At 39.6% G+C, this 19,578-nt stretch overlaps 2 protein-coding genes across 2 annotated transcripts in view; both read left to right on the forward strand.

The window, feature by feature from the left end:
* The window catches only part of LOC117521530 (integrin beta-1-like), a 51,981-nt gene extending 39,604 nt beyond the window's left edge, over positions 1-12,377 (forward strand). The window contains exon 16 of the mRNA XM_034182852.1: positions 7,669-12,377. Within this exon, the coding sequence (XP_034038743.1) occupies positions 7,669-7,734 (66 nt within the window). The 3' untranslated portion in view covers positions 7,735-12,377. The remainder of the gene's footprint in view (positions 1-7,668) is intronic.
* Positions 12,378-13,912: 1,535 nt separating this feature from the next.
* epc1b (enhancer of polycomb homolog 1 (Drosophila) b) overlaps positions 13,913-19,578 on the forward strand; it is a 90,871-nt gene continuing 85,205 nt past the window's right edge. The window contains exons 1-2 of the mRNA XM_034182827.1: positions 13,913-14,163; positions 15,336-15,403. The gene's annotated coding sequence lies outside the window, so the exon portion shown is untranslated. The remainder of the gene's footprint in view (positions 14,164-15,335; positions 15,404-19,578) is intronic.

Raw genomic sequence — 19,578 nt, forward strand, 5'->3', positions numbered from 1 at the left:
TCACACCAAACTGCAGGAATAAAGTTACTGGCATGTTTTTTCTAAATACAAATCAATTTCCCATTTTTTTTTTTTTTATTTTTGTTATGAAACGGGTATAATTGTCTACAAGAGGCTCTTGCTTGCCTCTACTGGTGGTTGGCTCTCACTGCGGTATTGTATCACTTCCTGTTCCGGAGCACAGCGGTGTTTTTCTGTATCTGTTAGCTGTTTAATCTGCGCAGTTAGATTGATCTAGTTATCTAGATTACGATTTGTTTCCCAGTGTAATCTTTACGTGCCTTAACTAAAGCACTCCTTCTGCTGAATCACCTCTAAATTATTTACACATTATTCACTTTGCGTGTTTTTAGGAATCCGCTAGGTTAGCGTAGCTACTAGCTCTTAGCCGATTTAGCATGGCGGCTTCTCCTGTCTCTCCCGCACTTTTCTGCTCTGGGTGTGAAATGTTTAGTTATTCCTCGGCCTCCTTTAGCAGTAACGGTACTTGTAATAAGTGTAGCTTATTCATAGCTTTGGAGGCCAGGCTGGGCGAATTGGAGACTCAGCTCCGCACCGTGGAAAATTCTACAGCTAGCCAGGCCCCTGTAGTCGGTGCAGACCAAGGTAGCTTAGCCGCCGTTAGTTACCCCCTGGCAGATCCCGAGCAGCCGGGAAAGCAGGCCGACTGGGTGACTGTGAGGAGGAAGCGTAGCCCTAAACAGAAGCCCTGTGTACACCGCCAACCCGTTCACATCTCTAACCGTTTTTCCCCACTCGACGACACACCCGCCGAGGATCAAACTCTGGTTATTGGCGACTCTGTTTTGAGAAATGTGAAGTTAGCGACACCAGCAACCATAGTCAATTGTCTTCCGGGGGCCAGAGCAGGCGACATTGAAGGAAATTTGAAACTGCTGGCTAAGGCTAAGCGTAAATTTGGTAAGATTGTAATTCACGTCGGCAATAATGACACCCGGTTACGCCAATCGGAGGTCACTAAAATTAACATTAAATCGGTGTGTAACTTTGCAAAAACAGTGTCGGACTCTGTAGTTTTCTCTGGGCCCCTCCCCAATCGGACCGGGAGTGACATGTTTAGCCGCATGTTCTCCTTGAATTGCTGGCTGTCTGAGTGGTGTCCAAAAAATGAGGTGGGCTTCATAGATAATTGGCAAAGCTTCTGGGGAAAACCTGGTCTTGTTAGGAGAGACGGCATCCATCCCACTTTGGATGGAGCAGCTCTCATTTCTAGAAATCTGGCCAATTTTCTTAAATCCTCCAAACTGTGACTATCCAGGGTTGGGACCAGGAAGCAGAGTTGTAGTCTTACACACCTCTCTGCAGCTTCTCTCCCCCTGCCATCCCCTCATTACCCCATCCCCGTAGAGACGGTGCCTGCTCCCAGACCACCAATAACCAGCAAAAATCTATTTAAGCATAAAAATTCAAAAAGAAAAAATAATATAGCACCTTCAACTGCACCACAGACTAAAACAGTTAAATGTGGTCTATTAAACATTAGGTCTCTCTCTTCTAAGTCCCTGTTGGTAAATGATATAATAATTGATCAACATATTGATTTATTCTGCCTAACAGAAACCTGGTTACAGCAGGATGAATATGTTAGTTTAAATGAGTCAACACCCCCGAGTCACACTAACTGTCAGAATGCTCGTAGCAGGGGCCGGGGCGGAGGATTAGCAGCAATCTTCCATTCCAGCTTATTAATTAATCAAAAACCCAGACAGAGCTTTAATTCATTTGAAAGCTTGTCTCTTAGTCTTGTCCATCCAAATTGGAAGTCCCAAAAACCAGTTTTATTTATTATCTATCGTCCACCTGGTCGTTACTGTGAGTTTCTCTGTGAATTTTCAGACCTTTTGTCTGACTTAGTGCTTAGCTCAGATAAGATAATTATAGTGGGCGATTTTAACATCCACACAGATGCTGAGAATGACAGCCTCAACACTGCATTTAATCTATTATTAGACTCTATTGGCTTTGCTCAAAAAGTAAATGAGTCCACCCACCACTTTAATCATATCTTAGATCTTGTTCTGACTTATGGTATGGAAATAGAAGACTTAACAGTATTCCCTGAAAACTCCCTTCTGTCTGATCATTTCTTAATAACATTTACATTTACTCTGATGGACTACCCAGCAGTGGGGAATAAGTTTCATTACACTAGAAGTCTTTCAGAAAGCGCTGTAACTAGGTTTAAGGATATGATTCCTTCTTTATGTTCTCTAATGCCATATACCAACACAGTGCAGAGTAGCTACCTAAACTCTGTAAGGGAGATAGAGTATCTCGTCAATAGTTTTACATCCTCATTGAAGACAACTTTGGATGCTGTAGCTCCTCTGAAAAAGAGAGCTTTAAATCAGAAGTGTCTGACTCCGTGGTATAACTCACAAACTCGTAGCTTAAAGCAGATAACCCGTAAGTTGGAGAGGAAATGGCGTCTCACTAATTTAGAAGATCTTCACTTAGCCTGGAAAAAGAGTCTGTTGCTCTATAAAAAAGCCCTCCGTAAAGCTAGGACATCTTTCTACTCATCACTAATTGAAGAAAATAAGAACAACCCCAGGTTTCTTTTCAGCACTGTAGCCAGGCTGACAAAGAGTCAGAGCTCTATTGAGCTGAGTATTCCATTAACTTTAACTAGTAATGACTTCATGACTTTCTTTGCTAACAAAATTTTAACTATTAGAGAAAAAATTACTCATAACCATCCCAAAGACATATCGTTATCTTTGGCTGCTTTCAGTGATGCCGGTATTTGGTTAGACTCTTTCTCTCCGATTGTTCTGTCTGAGTTATTTTCATTAGTTACTTCATCCAAACCATCAACATGTTTATTAGACCCCATTCCTACCAGGCTGCTCAAGGAAGCCCTACCATTATTTAATGCTTCGATCTTAAATATGATCAATCTATCTTTGCTAGTTGGCTATGTACCACAGGCTTTTAAGGTGGCAGTAATTAAACCATTACTTAAAAAGCCATCACTTGACCCAGCTATCTTAGCTAATTATAGGCCAATCTCCAACCTTCCTTTTCTCTCAAAAATTCTTGAAAGGGTAGTTGTAAAACAGCTAACTGATCATCTGCAGAGGAATGGTCTATTTGAAGAGTTTCAGTCAGGTTTTAGAATTCATCATAGTACAGAAACAGCATTAGTGAAGGTTACAAATGATCTTCTTATGGCCTCGGACAGTGGACTCATCTCTGTGCTTGTTCTGTTAGACCTCAGTGCTGCTTTTGATACTGTTGACCATAAAATTTTATTACAGAGATTAGAGCATGCCATAGGTATTAAAGGCACTGCGCTGCGGTGGTTTGAATCATATTTGTCTAATAGATTACAATTTGTTCATGTAAATGGGGAATCTTCTTCACAGACTAAAGTTAATTATGGAGTTCCACAAGGTTCTGTGCTAGGACCAATTTTATTCACTTTATACATGCTTCCCTTAGGCAGTATTATTAGACGGTATTGCTTAAATTTTCATTGTTACGCAGATGATACCCAGCTTTATCTATCCATGAAGCCAGAGGACACACACCAATTAGCTAAACTGCAGGATTGTCTTACAGACATAAAGACATGGATGACCTCTAATTTCCTGCTTTTAAACTCAGATAAAACTGAAGTTATTGTACTTGGCCCCACAAATCTTAGAAACATGGTGTCTAACCAGATCCTTACTCTGGATGGCATTACCCTGACCTCTAGTAATACTGTGAGAAATCTTGGAGTCATTTTTGATCAGGATATGTCATTCAAAGCGCATATTAAACAAATATGTAGGACTGCTTTTTTGCATTTACGCAATATCTCTAAAATCAGAAAGGTCTTGTCTCAGAGTGATGCTGAAAAACTAATTCATGCATTTATTTCCTCTAGGCTGGACTATTGTAATTCATTATTATCAGGTTGTCCTAAAAGTTCCCTAAAAAGCCTTCAGTTAATTCAAAATGCTGCAGCTAGAGTACTGACGGGGACTAGAAGGAGAGAGCATATCTCACCCATATTGGCCTCTCTTCATTGGCTTCCTGTTAATTCTAGAATAGAATTTAAAATTCTTCTTCTTACTTATAAGGTTTTGAATAATCAGGTCCCATCTTATCTTAGGGACCTCGTAGTACCATATCACCCCAATAGAGCGCTTCGCTCTCAGACTGCAGGCTTACTTGTAGTTCCTAGGGTTTGTAAGAGTAGAATGGGAGGCAGAGCCTTCAGCTTTCAGGCTCCTCTCCTGTGGAACCAGCTCCCAATTCAGATCAGGGAGACAGACACCCTCTCTACTTTTAAGATTAGGCTTAAAACTTTCCTTTTTGCTAAAGCTTATAGTTAGGGCTGGATCAGGTGACCCTGAACCATCCCTTAGTTATGCTGCTATAGACGTAGACTGCTGGGGGGGTTCCCATGATGCACTGTTTCTTTCTCTTTTTGCTCTGTATGCACCACTCTGCATTTAATCATTAGTGATCGATCTCTGCTCCCCTCCACAGCATGTCTTTTTCCTGGTTCTCTCCCTCAGCCCCAACCAGTCCCAGCAGAAGACTGCCCCTCCCTGAGCCTGGTTCTGCTGGAGGTTTCTTCCTGTTAAAAGGGAGTTTTTCCTTCCCACTGTAGCCAAGTGCTTGCTCACAGGGGGTCGTTTTGACCGTTGGGGTTTTACATAATTATTGTATGGCCTTGCCTTACAATATAAAGCGCCTTGGGGCAACTGTTTGTTGTGATTTGGCGCTATATAAAAAAATTGATTGATTGATTGACATGTGACACTGTAATTATTTATTGAATGGATGAAAAAATGTCAATTAAGACTAATACTCAACAATTCTAAAATTAAGATTTTTTCCCTTGTTGAGAATTGTTATCAAATGCTAATATTTAGAAGGAACATTAATAGACATTTTAATTTTACTTGCTATTTTATTTTGATGTTAATGTTGTGACATGCTCACCTCGTCCACCATTCGGAAGATTCAGACGGCTTTCGGTGGCTTTTCAGTCGTGTGACTATCCCAGAAATTGTGGACAAGTTGGACATATCAGGGCATGTTACAACATGTTGCTGCGTCATCAGCTTTGTGCTGATGAATTTCGCCGCCACTCTTTTCATGGTAAAATCTTCTTTCACAGTGGAATGTGCCGAAAAAGTGCTGATGTCCACCTCTTCCGCAATTTCTCGGATAATCACACGATGGTCCCACATCACCACAGCGTTCATTTTGGAAATGATCCGGTCATTTCAGCGTGTTGATGCTGATGGGAGCGTGGCGCGCTCTCCACTGTTGTGCGGACGTCTTTAAACCGGTTGTACCGCTCCTTAATCTGTGTGATGCCCAGAGGATCATCACCGAAAGCCATCTGAATAATCCGAATGGTTTCCACCTGGCTGTCGCCCAGTTTGTGGCAAAATTTGATGCAGTCGCACTGCTCCAGTCGTTCCGCCATTTCCTTGCAAAGAAAAAACGACGAGAGACTCCACCCATCCTCACACAAAGGCTGCTTACAAGCAAATGACACAACTGACAGGCGTGGAAAAAAATCACGCATGCGCACGAAGGTTCACGGTTGGCTCATGCAAGCATACGTGATTCAAATCCATCAGGTTTTTGAAAAAAATAAAAAGGTCCGATACTTTTCTAACAGACCTCGTATTTGAACACTTGTGAAAATCAATGTTAATATTTGGTACAGTAGCCTTTGTTTGCATTTACAGAGGTCAGACGTTTTTCACCAAGTTTTCACACACTGCAGCAGGGATTTTGGTCCAGTCCTCCATACAGATCTTCTCCAAATCTTTCAGGTTTGGAGTTTCAGCTCCCTCCAAAGATTTTCTATTGACTTCAGGTTTGGAGAATGGCCAGGCCACTCCAGGACCTTTAAATGCTTCTTACGGAGCCCCTCCTTAGTTGCCCTGGCTGTGTGTTTGGGGTCATTGTCATGCTGGAAGACCCAGCCACGACCCATCTTCATTGCTCTTACTGAGGGAAGGAGGTTGTTTGACAAAATCTCGCAATACATGACCCCATCCATCCTCCCTTCAATACGGTGCAGTCGTCCTGTCCCCTTTGCAGAAGAGCACCCCCAGAGTATGATGTTTCCACCCCCATGCTTCACGGATGGGATGGTTTTCTTGAGGTTGTTCTCATCCTCTAAACATGGTAAGTGGAGTTGATTCCAAAAAGCTCTATTCTGGTCTTATCTGACCACATGACCTTCTCCCATGCCTCCTCTGGATCATCCAGATGGTCACTGGTGAACTTCAAACAGGCCTGGACATGTGCTGGCTTGAGCAGGGGGACCTTGCTGCCCTACAGGATTTTAAACCATGACAGCATCATGTGTTACTAATGTAATCTTTGTGACTGTGGTCCCAGCTCTCTTCAGGTCATTGACCAGGCCCTCCTGTGTAGTTCTGAGCTTTCTCAGAATCATCCTTACCCCACAAAGTGAGATCTTGCATGGAATCCCAGACCGAGGGAGATTGACAGTCATCTTGTGTTTCTTCCACTTTCTAATAAATAATCATAACAGTTGTTGCCTTCTACCAAGCTGCTTGCCTGTTGTCCTGTAGTCCATCCCAGCCTTGTGCAGGTCTACAGTTTTGTCCCTGGTGTCCTTAAACAGCTCTTTGGTCTTGGCTATGGTGGACAGGTTGGAGTGTGATTGATTGAGTGTGTGAACAGGTGTCTTTTATACAGGTAACAAGTTCAAGCAGGTGCAAATAATACAGGTAAAGAGTGCAGAATAAGAGGGCTTCTTAAAGAAAAATTAACAGGTCTGTGTGAGCCAGAATTCTTGCTGGTTGGTAGGTGTTCAAATACATATTTGCAGCAGTAACATACAAATAAATTGTTAAAAAATCATACAATGTGATTTCCGGATTTTTTTTTTTTTTTTTTTTTTAGATTATGTCTGTCACAGTGGACATGCACCTAAGATGAAAATTTCAGACCCTCCATGATTTCTAAGTGAGAGAACTTGTAAAATCGCAGGGTGTTCAAATACTTATTTTCCTCACTGTACAGCATAAAACCTCTGACCAATCAGATCTGCTCTTTATAATTTTTTATGTTATCTATTTGTTAATGATCAAAAACAAAACAAAAAACCTCATAAGAAGGGCAAGAAATGCATGTTTGTGTGTTTTATTAGAAAAAATAAAAATTTATTTTTAATCTAGCCCCTCTTTAACAGTAATTATAATAATTATTTATGTTGGATTTTCCGGGAATCAGATCACTAAACGAGAATAAATGTCAGTAATAAAAGTGCATGACAACAATGCACAAAAAATCAAATTAAAGAGCTGATTATACAGAAAAAAAGGGGTGACTTATACTCCGGAAAAATACGGTACTATGACTGGAAATTAATAAGGTTTTATCTATCAGTGCCGTTATTGATTCTTTATCTATGCCTGATCAGTTTTCTGCCTGGGAAAATGGGCCCACCAGTTTTCAGGATCATTGCAACCGTTTTCCTTGTCTGACATCGCGATATCAGACGCTACATCAAACATGAGTTTTTGCCAAGTGGAACCGTCAGCAAAACACGCAGACATGAATAAGAATAACTGAACGCAGCCGAGGCTCGCGTTTCTTAAAGAAAAATGTGGACTCTGTTCTCAAACTGTGTCTTGTCCTTTTTCTGCACGTTAGGGTGAAAATCCGATCTACAAGAGCGCCGTAACGACTGTGGTCAACCCAAAGTATGAAGGGAAGTGATGTGGTTTTCCCTTTACTGTGACAACACTGTATGGAGGAGGATGTGGGCGGAGCAGAGGGGAGGGGGCGGGGTTTAATAATGCTCTCACTGTTTGTGGTTCTACTCACAAATGTTAGCGATGCATTTTGCCACTATTTCAGTATGTTTGACTTCTTCTCTGTGCATCAGTTTGGTGTTTGTACAGTTTGTGTAAATGTCTGGGTTTGGTTTGTGTTTTTGTTTTTTATCTGTGCAGCTTCAGTGTTGAACTGATCCATACGATTTCTGTTCCGTTACAGGAAACAATTAGAGTTCAAATGCACCTAACTGCTTTGAGTTTTTAGAGAGGTGACCGGGTGTGTCAAGTGTCACATCGATGTACAAAGTCAATAAATCGTGTATTCAGGGTTTCTAAAGCTCTGCCCCCTGGTGGCTACCGTTAGAATCTAAACATGCCCGTTGCTCAACTTGTCCAATGTCTTGGTGAAGTAACCTTGTGGACCAAGTCTGGCCTTGGTGCCTATGGTGTCAAGCAGCTTCTGGACCTGCGCCGTTTTCAGTGACGTGGGTCACGCAGCTAAAATCAAAGCTAAAGCTACTGCAGTACCTTTTATAGACTCAAGAGGTCGCTGTCATTCTGTTGCATGGATTTTAACTGAAGACATGCAGGTGGCTTCTATGTTACTGACAAGTAATCAGACTGTTAAGACTAAGTATCAGTACCTGTGGGCATGGAGGCAGTCTGACATTTGACCCCAGTGATTTTGACCTTTACCCAAGTGATTGACCTCTGGCTGACCTTGCCAGGGCAGTTACTGTGTCCATCGAAGTGTATGCCAAATTGGGTTGCAAATTAAATTCCTTGACCGTTGCCAAAATGAGTCCTTTAAGGGCAATTTCAGGGTCAACCTTCAGCGACATACCAAGTTATGTATAACTCAGCGAAAAGGCCCGGGAAGCAGAACACATGACCTCAAAGACTGACCTTTGGTAAATCTGATCTCCCACCTACACACGTTTACCAATGAGCTTGATGTTTTCCCAAAACAAACCCTTTAAGGACGATTCCAGGCTCGACCTTCAACCACATACTAAGTTTGGTGGAAATCTGGCAAAGGAGCAGAAGAACAAAGAGACAAACAAATTATAGTTTGAGTTTCAGTAAAGTTTCACTTATTCAGTTTTTGCTGAGATACTAACTACTGGCTGGTTTTAATAACTTTTGGTGGTCTCAGATGAAGCTCCACCCAGAGGAAGAAAAAATTGCAGTTCCTTGACAGGCCACATGAGGCTGACTCCAAAAGAGAGCACATTTCCATAGAAGTCCATGTCAGAATGTCCAACTTTAGAGCAGAAATAAACATGTTTACAGCGTGGTGGTGTTGGGGGGGTCACTTTGAGTGACAGCAGCTGAGCCAAGTGCCTCTGACTCCCATAGCGTCGGTCGCTCACAGTCTGTTCGATGGGGCCACTAGCTGTCGTGCCTGTTTTGGTTGGAGTATTTTATTCCAAACACCTGGAATAATTTGCCTTGTTCTGTGGTCACACTTCCTAACGGATCATTTAAGACATCTCTGATGCAGTATTCACACTGTGTGAAATGCTCGTGATTTTTGAATGTTGTCCTCAGCGTCAGCCCTTTTAGCAGCTACAGGTAGCCCAGTCTGTTAAACCCCATTAATACACAATTACTGAGAAAATGAGCGGCTCATAATTTTTAATGCCCACATGAAAAGTAAATTGTTATGAAAACCATCGCACAGTCCTAAAAAACAACAAAAAAAAAAACACCTAAACCATGGTTAGCTTGTTAGCTAGTTTGGGTTCTAACATAGGGGCGTGTTCAGACTTCACATGGTGTCACACACGCTCCACCTCTTTATCCATTTATGGGTTTGTTGTGAAGTCGGAAGAGTTGGTGCTACCAAGATACAGACTTCATATCGTGTCTCTATAGAAAACCTACGGGTGACGTCGCACAGGCTTTATCTTTATATGCAGTCGATAGTTCTGCTTGATGTTGTTAGTCCCGTGTGGCTGACCATAGATTTTTAAAAATACAGCTTTCATGGAACTCGTACAAGCTGTGGATAACATATGTGCTTGTGTTCATTGTTGAATTTAGTCAGCACTACAAAGACGAATCTCTGTGTATTTTAAAAAAAAAAAAAAAAAAAGTTCAAGATGATATTCAGAAAAAGAGCAATTATTTACAAAATAAAGAAATTTTAGCATGTAATATCTCTATAATGAATCATAGCATGGTCATTATATGCATAAAGGGACCGTAATTTTCTCACAGTGCACTATGATTATTGCTGTGAAAATCAACAAGTAACAGTTTCCGGTAAAGGTGAGCAACAGGGGGAGGGCACACCCAAAATAACTGGTCTGAAAAGGAGACCACTTCATACGGGTAGTTTTTTGTGCAGTGATGCATCTAGGATGGAGACAAGGCTTTAGATCAAGAGATCGTACTCCAGATTCTCACACAAAGATCCACAACTACTCTCTCAGCAAACTGTTTCTCAAGGCTCTCAGACGAAATCACGCACTCGAAATGTCGCAATATTTCAAGAAGCAAATTCACTGGACAGCGAATGGTTTAAAGAGTTACTGTGAGCATTAAAGCTGTACGGCCTTTCAGATTTCACAAGCCTGACAAAATTTGGTTTCTACTGAAATTATTTAAGCATTATACTATCACTTTATTTTTGGAACACGTTGCAAAATTCTAGCTCATTTTAATGAAGAGAAGACATTTATCTGGGGGGGAGCTCCATGGTGAATATTTTCTAGTCCTAATGGAGGAAGCGTGTGTGTGCATGCGTGAGGTTTTGAGATGACCTGTGACCCACCTGCTTGATGTACGTTTCCAGCGCGTGCATTTAGCGGGGATTTACAAGACATCTTGTAAATCCCCGAAGAGGTGTTACCTGGTTTCCAAAACAGCATTTTTAGATTTCGAAGTTTTTTTTTTTTTTTCTCACTAACTTTTTTGATATGTCTTTAATGGCGATTCAATTCTTCAAAATGCCGTCGACCTTCGACCACATATTGAATTGCATCATGTGATTCAACATGATGCAAAGAAATGATACCAAAAATTTAAATAGAAAATAAGAAGCTGCAATTCAGTATTGTACTATGATCATCTTCTGATTCTAGAGGCAGAGGATTTGTTTTACTCCTTATAAGCAGCAAATTTACCCGATTCAACATTAAGGAACAGGAATCGGTTCTCTCATATTTGGAACCTTTTTCATCACTGTCAGAACTTAAACAGTAAGACAACATCACTCTCAGTGAGTGACTCACTTTAAGAGTACCGCATTGGTAAAAGTAATCTGAGATACTTTCTTACCAGTTTTGCTGGAGCTTGGTTTACAATCTGCGGTCGTGTCGATACCTTTTAGCAGCACGACATTCTTTACAAACGACCTGAGTCTTGTCAGGTTTCCTGTCTTAAAAAAAAAATAAAAAATACAAAGTATCTCCAAAAGCCTGATTTAGATGTTTTAGATGCGTCAAAAACCTCTTCCGATTGCTTGCAGCTGTTCTCGTTGGAGTAGAAATGTGCTTTCAGGCTTCCATCCAGGTTCAAAACAATCGCGGTGATGGTGTGTTCAGTGTGCCTTGGAAAAAAAAATCTACACAAGCACGCAGCGAGCAATGCATCACGATTTCACCCATCAATTGAATCGATACACTCACATCGCGCACGTTTGTATCAATTAATCTCCACATGCCTACTATGGGCTGTAGCTAGCTGACCTGTTGTGTTTTGACAGTGTTTCAGGGCATTTGTTCATCTTTCCATCCATTTATTGGAACCCTCGTTTTCCACTTAGGGGTCACATTATTGGAAATTTGAAATACTGAATCCTGAAATTCGGGGACCGTCTGACAACTGTCTGCTTTGACATCAACTGGTTGGCCTGAGCGAGCAGATTACAAATCTTTTTTTTTTTATTATTTTTTTTTTTTTTACTACACATAATGTCTAAAAAAAAATGTGCCTTGCTTATTGCTTCTCCAATCACTTAAGTGGGAGTTACATATTTTTTTTTAATAATAGGTGTGTCTCTTGATTTAATAATAATAAAAAAAATTGTAAAATTTTGAGTTGTGTGCCGTATGTTTGAGATTCTCTGTGAAGCCATGAACAGAATGAGGCTGAAAGTGATGTTTTGTTTTCAGTGTGAATAATTGATTGAACTTGTATGTTTTTGTCTGTAAATGATATTTTCTTGGGCTTCCTTCCTTGATGAGTGCGCATCATCAGAGTGCCATCGCGTTTCTCTCTGGCTTCAGGTTTTTAATTGTTTAATTTAAAAGCCAACTCAGGTCCTTAATTCTTCACCTTAATGTCAAATATACCAAAAAACCTGAATGTGTTGAAATGTTTGATTCTAAGAGCTGAACTGGGATTATTTATTCCCACTTTTTTATGCCAGTAATTCCACAGTTCTTACATAATGCAAACTTTAATTTTAAAGAAATATAGTGGCTGTAATTTCATTTCTATTTTCAACAGAATATGATTTTTCAAATTTTTGTGACAGTCACAGTTTTTTTTTCTGCCTTTTTATGTCAGCACATTAGCATTTTCCATTCTGTATTCTGGAAATTATTTATTGAATAAATGATTTTTAAAACTTTACCCTGATCCCGTTTTCAGAGGTGATTGGTTTGTGTGATTATTTGTGGTGTGTTTATGCCTCAGCCTGCACTAGCTTCCGCCGAGCCAGTTAATCCTTTGTGATTTATCTGTAAATATAGTTTGGCTTTATTGATGTTTGAGCATTTCTGTCCAAAAATTAAACCTTAACTTTGGCCTCTCAAAGTCACATTAATATGACTTTGTATTTTTGTTTCATTGTAACCACAAGTTCATTTTGAACCAAATCCACCAAATGGTTTAAATATGCCCTTTCCAGGTACGTGTCCCACCCATTATGGGACTTGGAAATACTCTGGAATTGGACCTGGACCATATCGGAATTCTGCTACAGTGTATAACGTCTGCACAACTTTGTTGACATTTCCAAACTTCATATGCATGTCTGAAAAATGTAGCTCAAACCCTAAATCACGGAAGATAACGTAATTTCAAGGTTGCTCAGCAGCTAAGATGAGAGTCTCCGTCAGACACCAGGAAGGGTACTGAACCCTTACAGAAATGACAGGTTCAGGAGCACTGAACATCAACGCATTGGGACCAAATGTAGACCTTGGTCTGTGACCACGATTTTTAATCAGTTTTTCCTCAAAAGCCGTTTACTTTGTGCTTTGCTCGCACTCGAACACTCCACAAAGTTTGGTCCAAATTGGACCAAATTCCTGAGGGATTTTATCCAAACATGGATGTACGGTACAGAACAACCACAGATAATTATGTGATCTTTGCATGTTTTTAAAAGACTGAGCTATGTTGCAAAGCAACAATTAAGTGTTTTTTTTATACAGTTTGTGCACAAACTTGATTTAATGTGAACTTGATTGTGCATGTGATGAAATAAGAGACATTTTTCTAAATATGTAGACAGGAAATTTTTTGAGGACATTTCAGAAGAAGAGATGAACATTTGGAGATGGTACAACCAGCCACAAAATGAACAGGTGGAGGCAAAAACCTTTTTTTTTAACTGTTAGTTTTATATAAATTTATATGTTAATTATATAAAATAAAACATGCATCAGACTATTATATATTCTTATATTATTTACACACACACACATAAATGTTTTACTTTTATATAAAATGAACACATTATACATGTGTTAATTTTATATAAAATTTACATATAAATGTTTATATAAATTTGTATATACATTTATATGAATGTATAAAAAATTATTTTATAGAAACTATAAAATGAAACATATATATATATGAATAGAAAATATTAGTTTTAAATAAATTGTATGATTATTTTATTTATGTATTTTAATGTGATGGGGGGCGGGGGAGTAAAAAAAAAGTCACTTCGTTGACGATTTTATCCAATCGCGTTTCACTTCATTCCCTGTGGACCATGACGTAATCGGCACAGAGCTCTTCACAGGTGATTGGTGGCCACCGCCGACCAATCACAGTTCTCCTTTTACAGTAAAGTTGTTAACCCCCGACAGTAGCACTTTGGCTTCCAGCTTCATACTTTCTGCTTCACATCGTTGTTTTTAAAAAAACAAAACAAAACACTGACTTTTCACCGGCAGAGGGACGTTACTGGACGGTGTGGCCGCCTCCACCTGCGGCTTGTCCGGTTCAGTCGCGGCCGGTGTTTGTTGGAGGTTAGCTGTGGCTAACATTAGTTGGCTCTGGTTAGCTGCGTCGTGTTGCCTTGCGGTTTTTTTTTCTTCACCCCCCCTTTTAAACTTCTGACTTGGAGAAATGTTTCTTGTCTGTGTTGGGATCCATAAAGGTACACTGATCCGTGGACATGGTGAGTGTATATTATTTTTATTTTTTTACGCTCCTGTCGAGGGACGTGGGTTTTTTTCTTTTTCTTTCTTTTTTGTTATAAAGGCCTGAACACTTTCTGGCATCAGATGATTTTCAAACACGCAGTCAGATTCCTGACTGGTCAGCTGGATGTCACTCAGCATTAAAATCACAAGTTCCTGATCGCTTTTCCGCTGCTTAAAGAAGACATTGTGTGACATTTATCGATTCAAGTAACAACAACAATATATATATATATATATATATATATATATATATATATATATATATATATATACTTGTGTCCATTATGTCAGATAATATAGGCAAACTGTTCAAGCTACCTGCGCCAGAAAATAGCTAAAGAATGACTGGTGATCGAGATACTGTTATATTAGGGGTTTTCGTTATTATTTTTAGAAATGCAACATTGCTGGATTTTTTTTTTTTTTTTTTTTTTTTTTTTTTGTATGAGACTAAACAGCGCCACGCACCTCCTGTGGCCGACGGGGAACTGCATGGCCGTGCTTCACATGGATCTGGATCTGTTATCTAACCCACAGGACCTTTCCCTACAGGGGCTGAAAAGGTGTTGATTTGTCACCGAAGAATATCAGCCAGCGTGAAAGGGGAAGTTTACAAGATACTAGTGAGACCAGTTACTTTGGACAGCTTAGAGATGGTGGGACTAACTAAAAGACAGGAGGCAGAGCTGAAGATGTTGCAGTTTTCTTTGGGAGTCATGAGAATGGTCAGGATTAGGAGTGAACATATCAGACAGACAGCTCAGGTGGGATGGTTTGGAGACAGAGTGAGAAAGGTGAGATTGAGATGGTTTCGACATGTGCAGAGGAGGGACCCAGGGTATATAGGGAGAAGGATGCTGAGGATGGAGCCACCAGGCAGGAGGAGAAGAGGGAGGCCGAAGAGGAGGTTTATGGATGTGCTGAGGGAGGACATGCAGGTGATCGGTGTGACAGACGAAGGGTCACCACTGATGGTTTTGAAACGGCTCTAACATCTTCCTGTCTCAAGTTTAGTTTAAATTGTGTACTACCACCTTTAAATGTCTCTGCTGCAGCCTCTTGTCCTTTTGTTTTTTTTTTTTTTTGTTTTTTTTAAGTCTGTGTACATATTAGTTAAGTGTCCTTGTTCTTGTGAATTTTCTCTCAGGTTTTCAGGATGCAGTTGTCAAAAGGTTCCTCTGGATGGATCCTGGATAAACCCGGTGTTGTCTCCGGGTAAGAAGCTTGCATGAACAGTGTTGGTGCTGGTTGTAGATGAGTCCTCAAGATTTGTGTGGTGATGGCTAAATGCTGATGTCAAATCGGCCATTTACCACTCTTTTCCTTCCATTGAGTAAAGTAGAAAAGGGTTTGCAGTACAGTCTGACCAGAAGAGGGCAGTGTTATTCACAAAGCTGAAACATGTCACCGAGTGTAATTAGCGTTACAGATAAATATCTCTGTAACATTGTTGGTTGATTCCTGAGGACTCACTTCAGTTGATTGATGGAGCTCTTTCTGTCAGCTTGGTGAGACCCGTTACCACACTGGTGTGTTTGAGTGCTGCCCTCTACTGGATGATGTGGAATTGACAATACTTTCGTTCTCCACTGAAGTGTCTTAACAGAATGTTTGGGCCATACTGAAATACGAAATGGAGCGAAATGGGGACTGATAATCACAAAATGTGGGTAAAATGTAACAGAATGGAGCAGACTGACCCAGGATAAGTACTTCTATTTAATCATTTGGCGTTTGTTGTTTTGTGAGATGCTTTCTGTACACATATTCAGGGCAGGTGCGCCATCTGGTGTTAAAGAGATGAAGCTTCAGCCAATGGGTCAGTCTGCTCAATTTCATTATGTTTAACCCCCATTTCGTGATTATCAGTCCCCATTTCCCTCATTTCGTAATTTAGTATCGACGGAATGTTTCACTGACTATTTATTTAGTGAATGTGAGATTTGTTTGTTCACATGATATTTGGCAGCTTTGAAAGATGGGGTTTATTTAACAAAAGCACAGAGATGACACCATTTATTATTGCCAGAAACTGTAAATATAGAAACTGTTGTTAGGTTTTTAAATCAATCAATTCAATCAATTTTATTTATATAGCGCCAAATCACAACAAACAGTTGCCCCAAGGCGCTTTATATTGTAAGGCAAGGCCATACAATAATTACGTAAAAACCCCAATGGTCAAAACGACCCCCTTTGAGCAAGCACTTGGCGACAGTGGGAAGGAAAAACTCCCTTTTAACAGGAAGAAACCTCCAGCAGAACCAGGCTCAGGGAGGGGCAGTCTTCTGCTGGGACTGGTTGGGGCTGAGGGAGAGAACCAGGAAAAAGACATGTGGAGGGGAGCAGAGATCAATCACTAATGATTAAACCTTTATGAGGTTGGTCTGAGGGCCCAACGTCCTGCTGTGGGCCCTGTGCTCACTGCCCAGCACCGTGGAGCATGGTTGGGATTTGCTATAGAATGCCAGAATTGGCAGGTCCACCACTGGCATCCTGTGCTTTTCATACATGCCAGCAGGTTCACCCTGCGCACATGTGACAGATGTGAAAGAGTCTGGAGAACCATGTACACTGCAATGAACCATGTATACTGCAAAAAAAGCTTAAAATGGTAATATGTCTTCAAATCACTTTCTTCTGCATTTCATTTAAAATGTCAGTGACCCATAAGCTGTTTTAGGTTCAGAGATATAATTATACTTACACTAAAGTTGTCATCTCTCTTGATATTTAGATAATAAATCATGTAGTAGTGTTGGGGTGTGACCTGTGTTAAATTTTGGCCGTTGTACTGGAGCTGACATGGCGTTTTTTTTTTGTTTTTTTATCTGTGTTTATGGGACATGGTGAAATGTCTCTGCTCATATAAATGCTGGTTATTTAAGTAGGTGTTTCTTACAGATCTGAAATCAAGATATGGGCTTGTGTGACACATGTCACACGTGTGAAAATGTGCACAGTTACAAAAAATAGTGATTTGCAGTGCCACCTATAGGCTGCACCCTGAGTCAGCCGCCAAAATTTTCATGTCTTTGGAGAGTCTATACCCGATAGACTAACACTAATGAAAATCAATTTGGCTCACTCAGGGCACACAGAAATATGAGCATTTGAAAACCTAAATTTTGTGATTTTGCCATTTTGGCTCATTTTGACCCCAAATTTCCAGGACCCCCTTAAAAAAAAAAAAAAAAAAAAAGCAAACCCTATCAAGGATTCAAAATTGTGATTTTTGTTAGTTTATAACATACATCAGAATCAGAATACTTTATCTACATCTACCTGTTTAAAAAATTGGGACAAATCTGAAGGGGTCATAAATCACCACCTGCTTGACTCTTATAAAACCCGGCTCTTAAATAAACTGACACACACATCTTCCCTTCCATCGCCAAGACTATTGGAATGGGAGTTTTGTGAATATCTTGCTGGAATGACTGCTCTCGCTACAGGACAGAACCTCATATTTGGATTCCACCACTTATTTGCTTGAAATGAGCACAGCTGCTCCTTGTGTCTCTGGAATTCCACAATGGACAAGAATATGAGCAACAGCTGGAAGTAGCCACGCCATCGCTTGAACTGAAATGCTGTTGTTTTGTTGACATTCTGACATGAAAGGTGGCTGCTGCTCACCACAATATAAATGTACAAGTAAATACACATCAGTCTGTAATGGTGTTTTTGACTCTGTATGGCATCATCATGACTTCATTATGAAGTCATTCCTACAATCAATCACAAACATTTTGCTGATCAATGTATGCTTTGATTAACAACAGATTTTCTCAGCTTTGACCAAGCTACTCTGAAACCTAATCACCTCTGGATATATCGATCCCAGTAATATTTCCACACAGTTTGATCCACCTAGGCTTCTTGGTTGTTGAGATATACAAAAAGGTGTTTTTATTTATTTTTGACAATGTTTTCCTTGACCTTTTGACCAGACTACTCAAAAATCTGATCACCTGTGCATATCTAAGAAACATTCCTACCAAGCTTGAAGGAAATCCATCCTGGTGTTTTTGACTTATGTTGTCTACAAACCATCAAATTCTATTTACTCCCTAGATGGAGTTCTGGGCTGATCCACTCATTCACTGGCTGTTGCCAGAGTGCCGCCATCTTGGTTAGCATCTAATAACCAGGCATGAATAGAAATCAATGGACATGATCAATGTTTTCAAGACAGTTTCACAATAAATCAGCATTTTCTGTGCTGTTACATTTATTCAAACTCAGTCCCACATTTGTATGTAGCCACTGTTTGTCAAACAAATACAAAAGAGGATCAGACTCCTTATATAATAGACTTGAATTAATTTGTTCATCCCAGTCCACATGTTGTGAAGCAAGATGGTAAATAATACCATCAGTTTATTAAACAGAAACATACTTAAACACAGTATGTATGCCATGACACGAGATACTAGTCTGATCCTTAAATAATTTCATTATGAAGTTAAATTAAAGATGGGAAATAATCAGGGGTGAAAGTAAGAGCTTCACATGCTGGCATCATATTAAAGATATTAATATTAAAGACTGTTCTTAACCCACCTGCGGCTCCGCTTTGATATAGTGCTCAAATAAAGTAAATGAAGTGAAACAGCCACACTGGTCAGGGTCAAAGTAAGATTATTCAATAATTTCTGGAACAAACAAGAAATTTGAAAACACTACACTGGAATATGGAGTATATCACAGAGAGGTTAATCTGATTCATGTATTTTCTTATCAGACATGGGGCCAAATACAAAAGTATTTGTATTTGAAAATACTTAAATACATTTTTCAGAGTATTTGTATTTTATGATTTTGAATTCAAAGTATTTATATTTCAAATACATCGCTGATCCCAAGTATTTCCAAATACTTTTACAAATACTTTTCAAACTTGGGAATCTCTGAGACACCGTGTTGAGACACACCAGATATGATGTTTTATGATTGTTTTGTGATATGGTGGATACAAAAAGATGCAATATTGATGGAAAGAGAATATATATTGTGATAGTTTGATTATTGCCTGCGATATTATAATAGTGATTTTGTGATAAAACATTCAATCCTTTACTTATCAATAGTATTTGGTCATGCTATTTTCACAATAAATTGTCACTGGTTTATCAGTATTTGTGTTGATTTGTTGTTTATAGTTCATAGAAAGTATTTGAAATACTCAAAATATAAAGTATTTGTATTTGAAAAAGTACAAAGTATTTGTATTTGGAATTCGAAAATATAAAGTATTTGTATTTAAATACAATGCAAAGTATTGACCCCATGTCTTTCTTATATTAGTAGAATATACAATGTCAACGTGACTGTTACACTGTGACTGTGACAATTAAGAGAAAAAAACATTTCCATTCTATGAATTT

Source organism: Thalassophryne amazonica, chromosome 12 (assembly GCF_902500255.1).
Source record: "Thalassophryne amazonica chromosome 12, fThaAma1.1, whole genome shotgun sequence".
NCBI lineage: Eukaryota > Metazoa > Chordata > Actinopteri > Batrachoidiformes > Batrachoididae > Thalassophryne > Thalassophryne amazonica.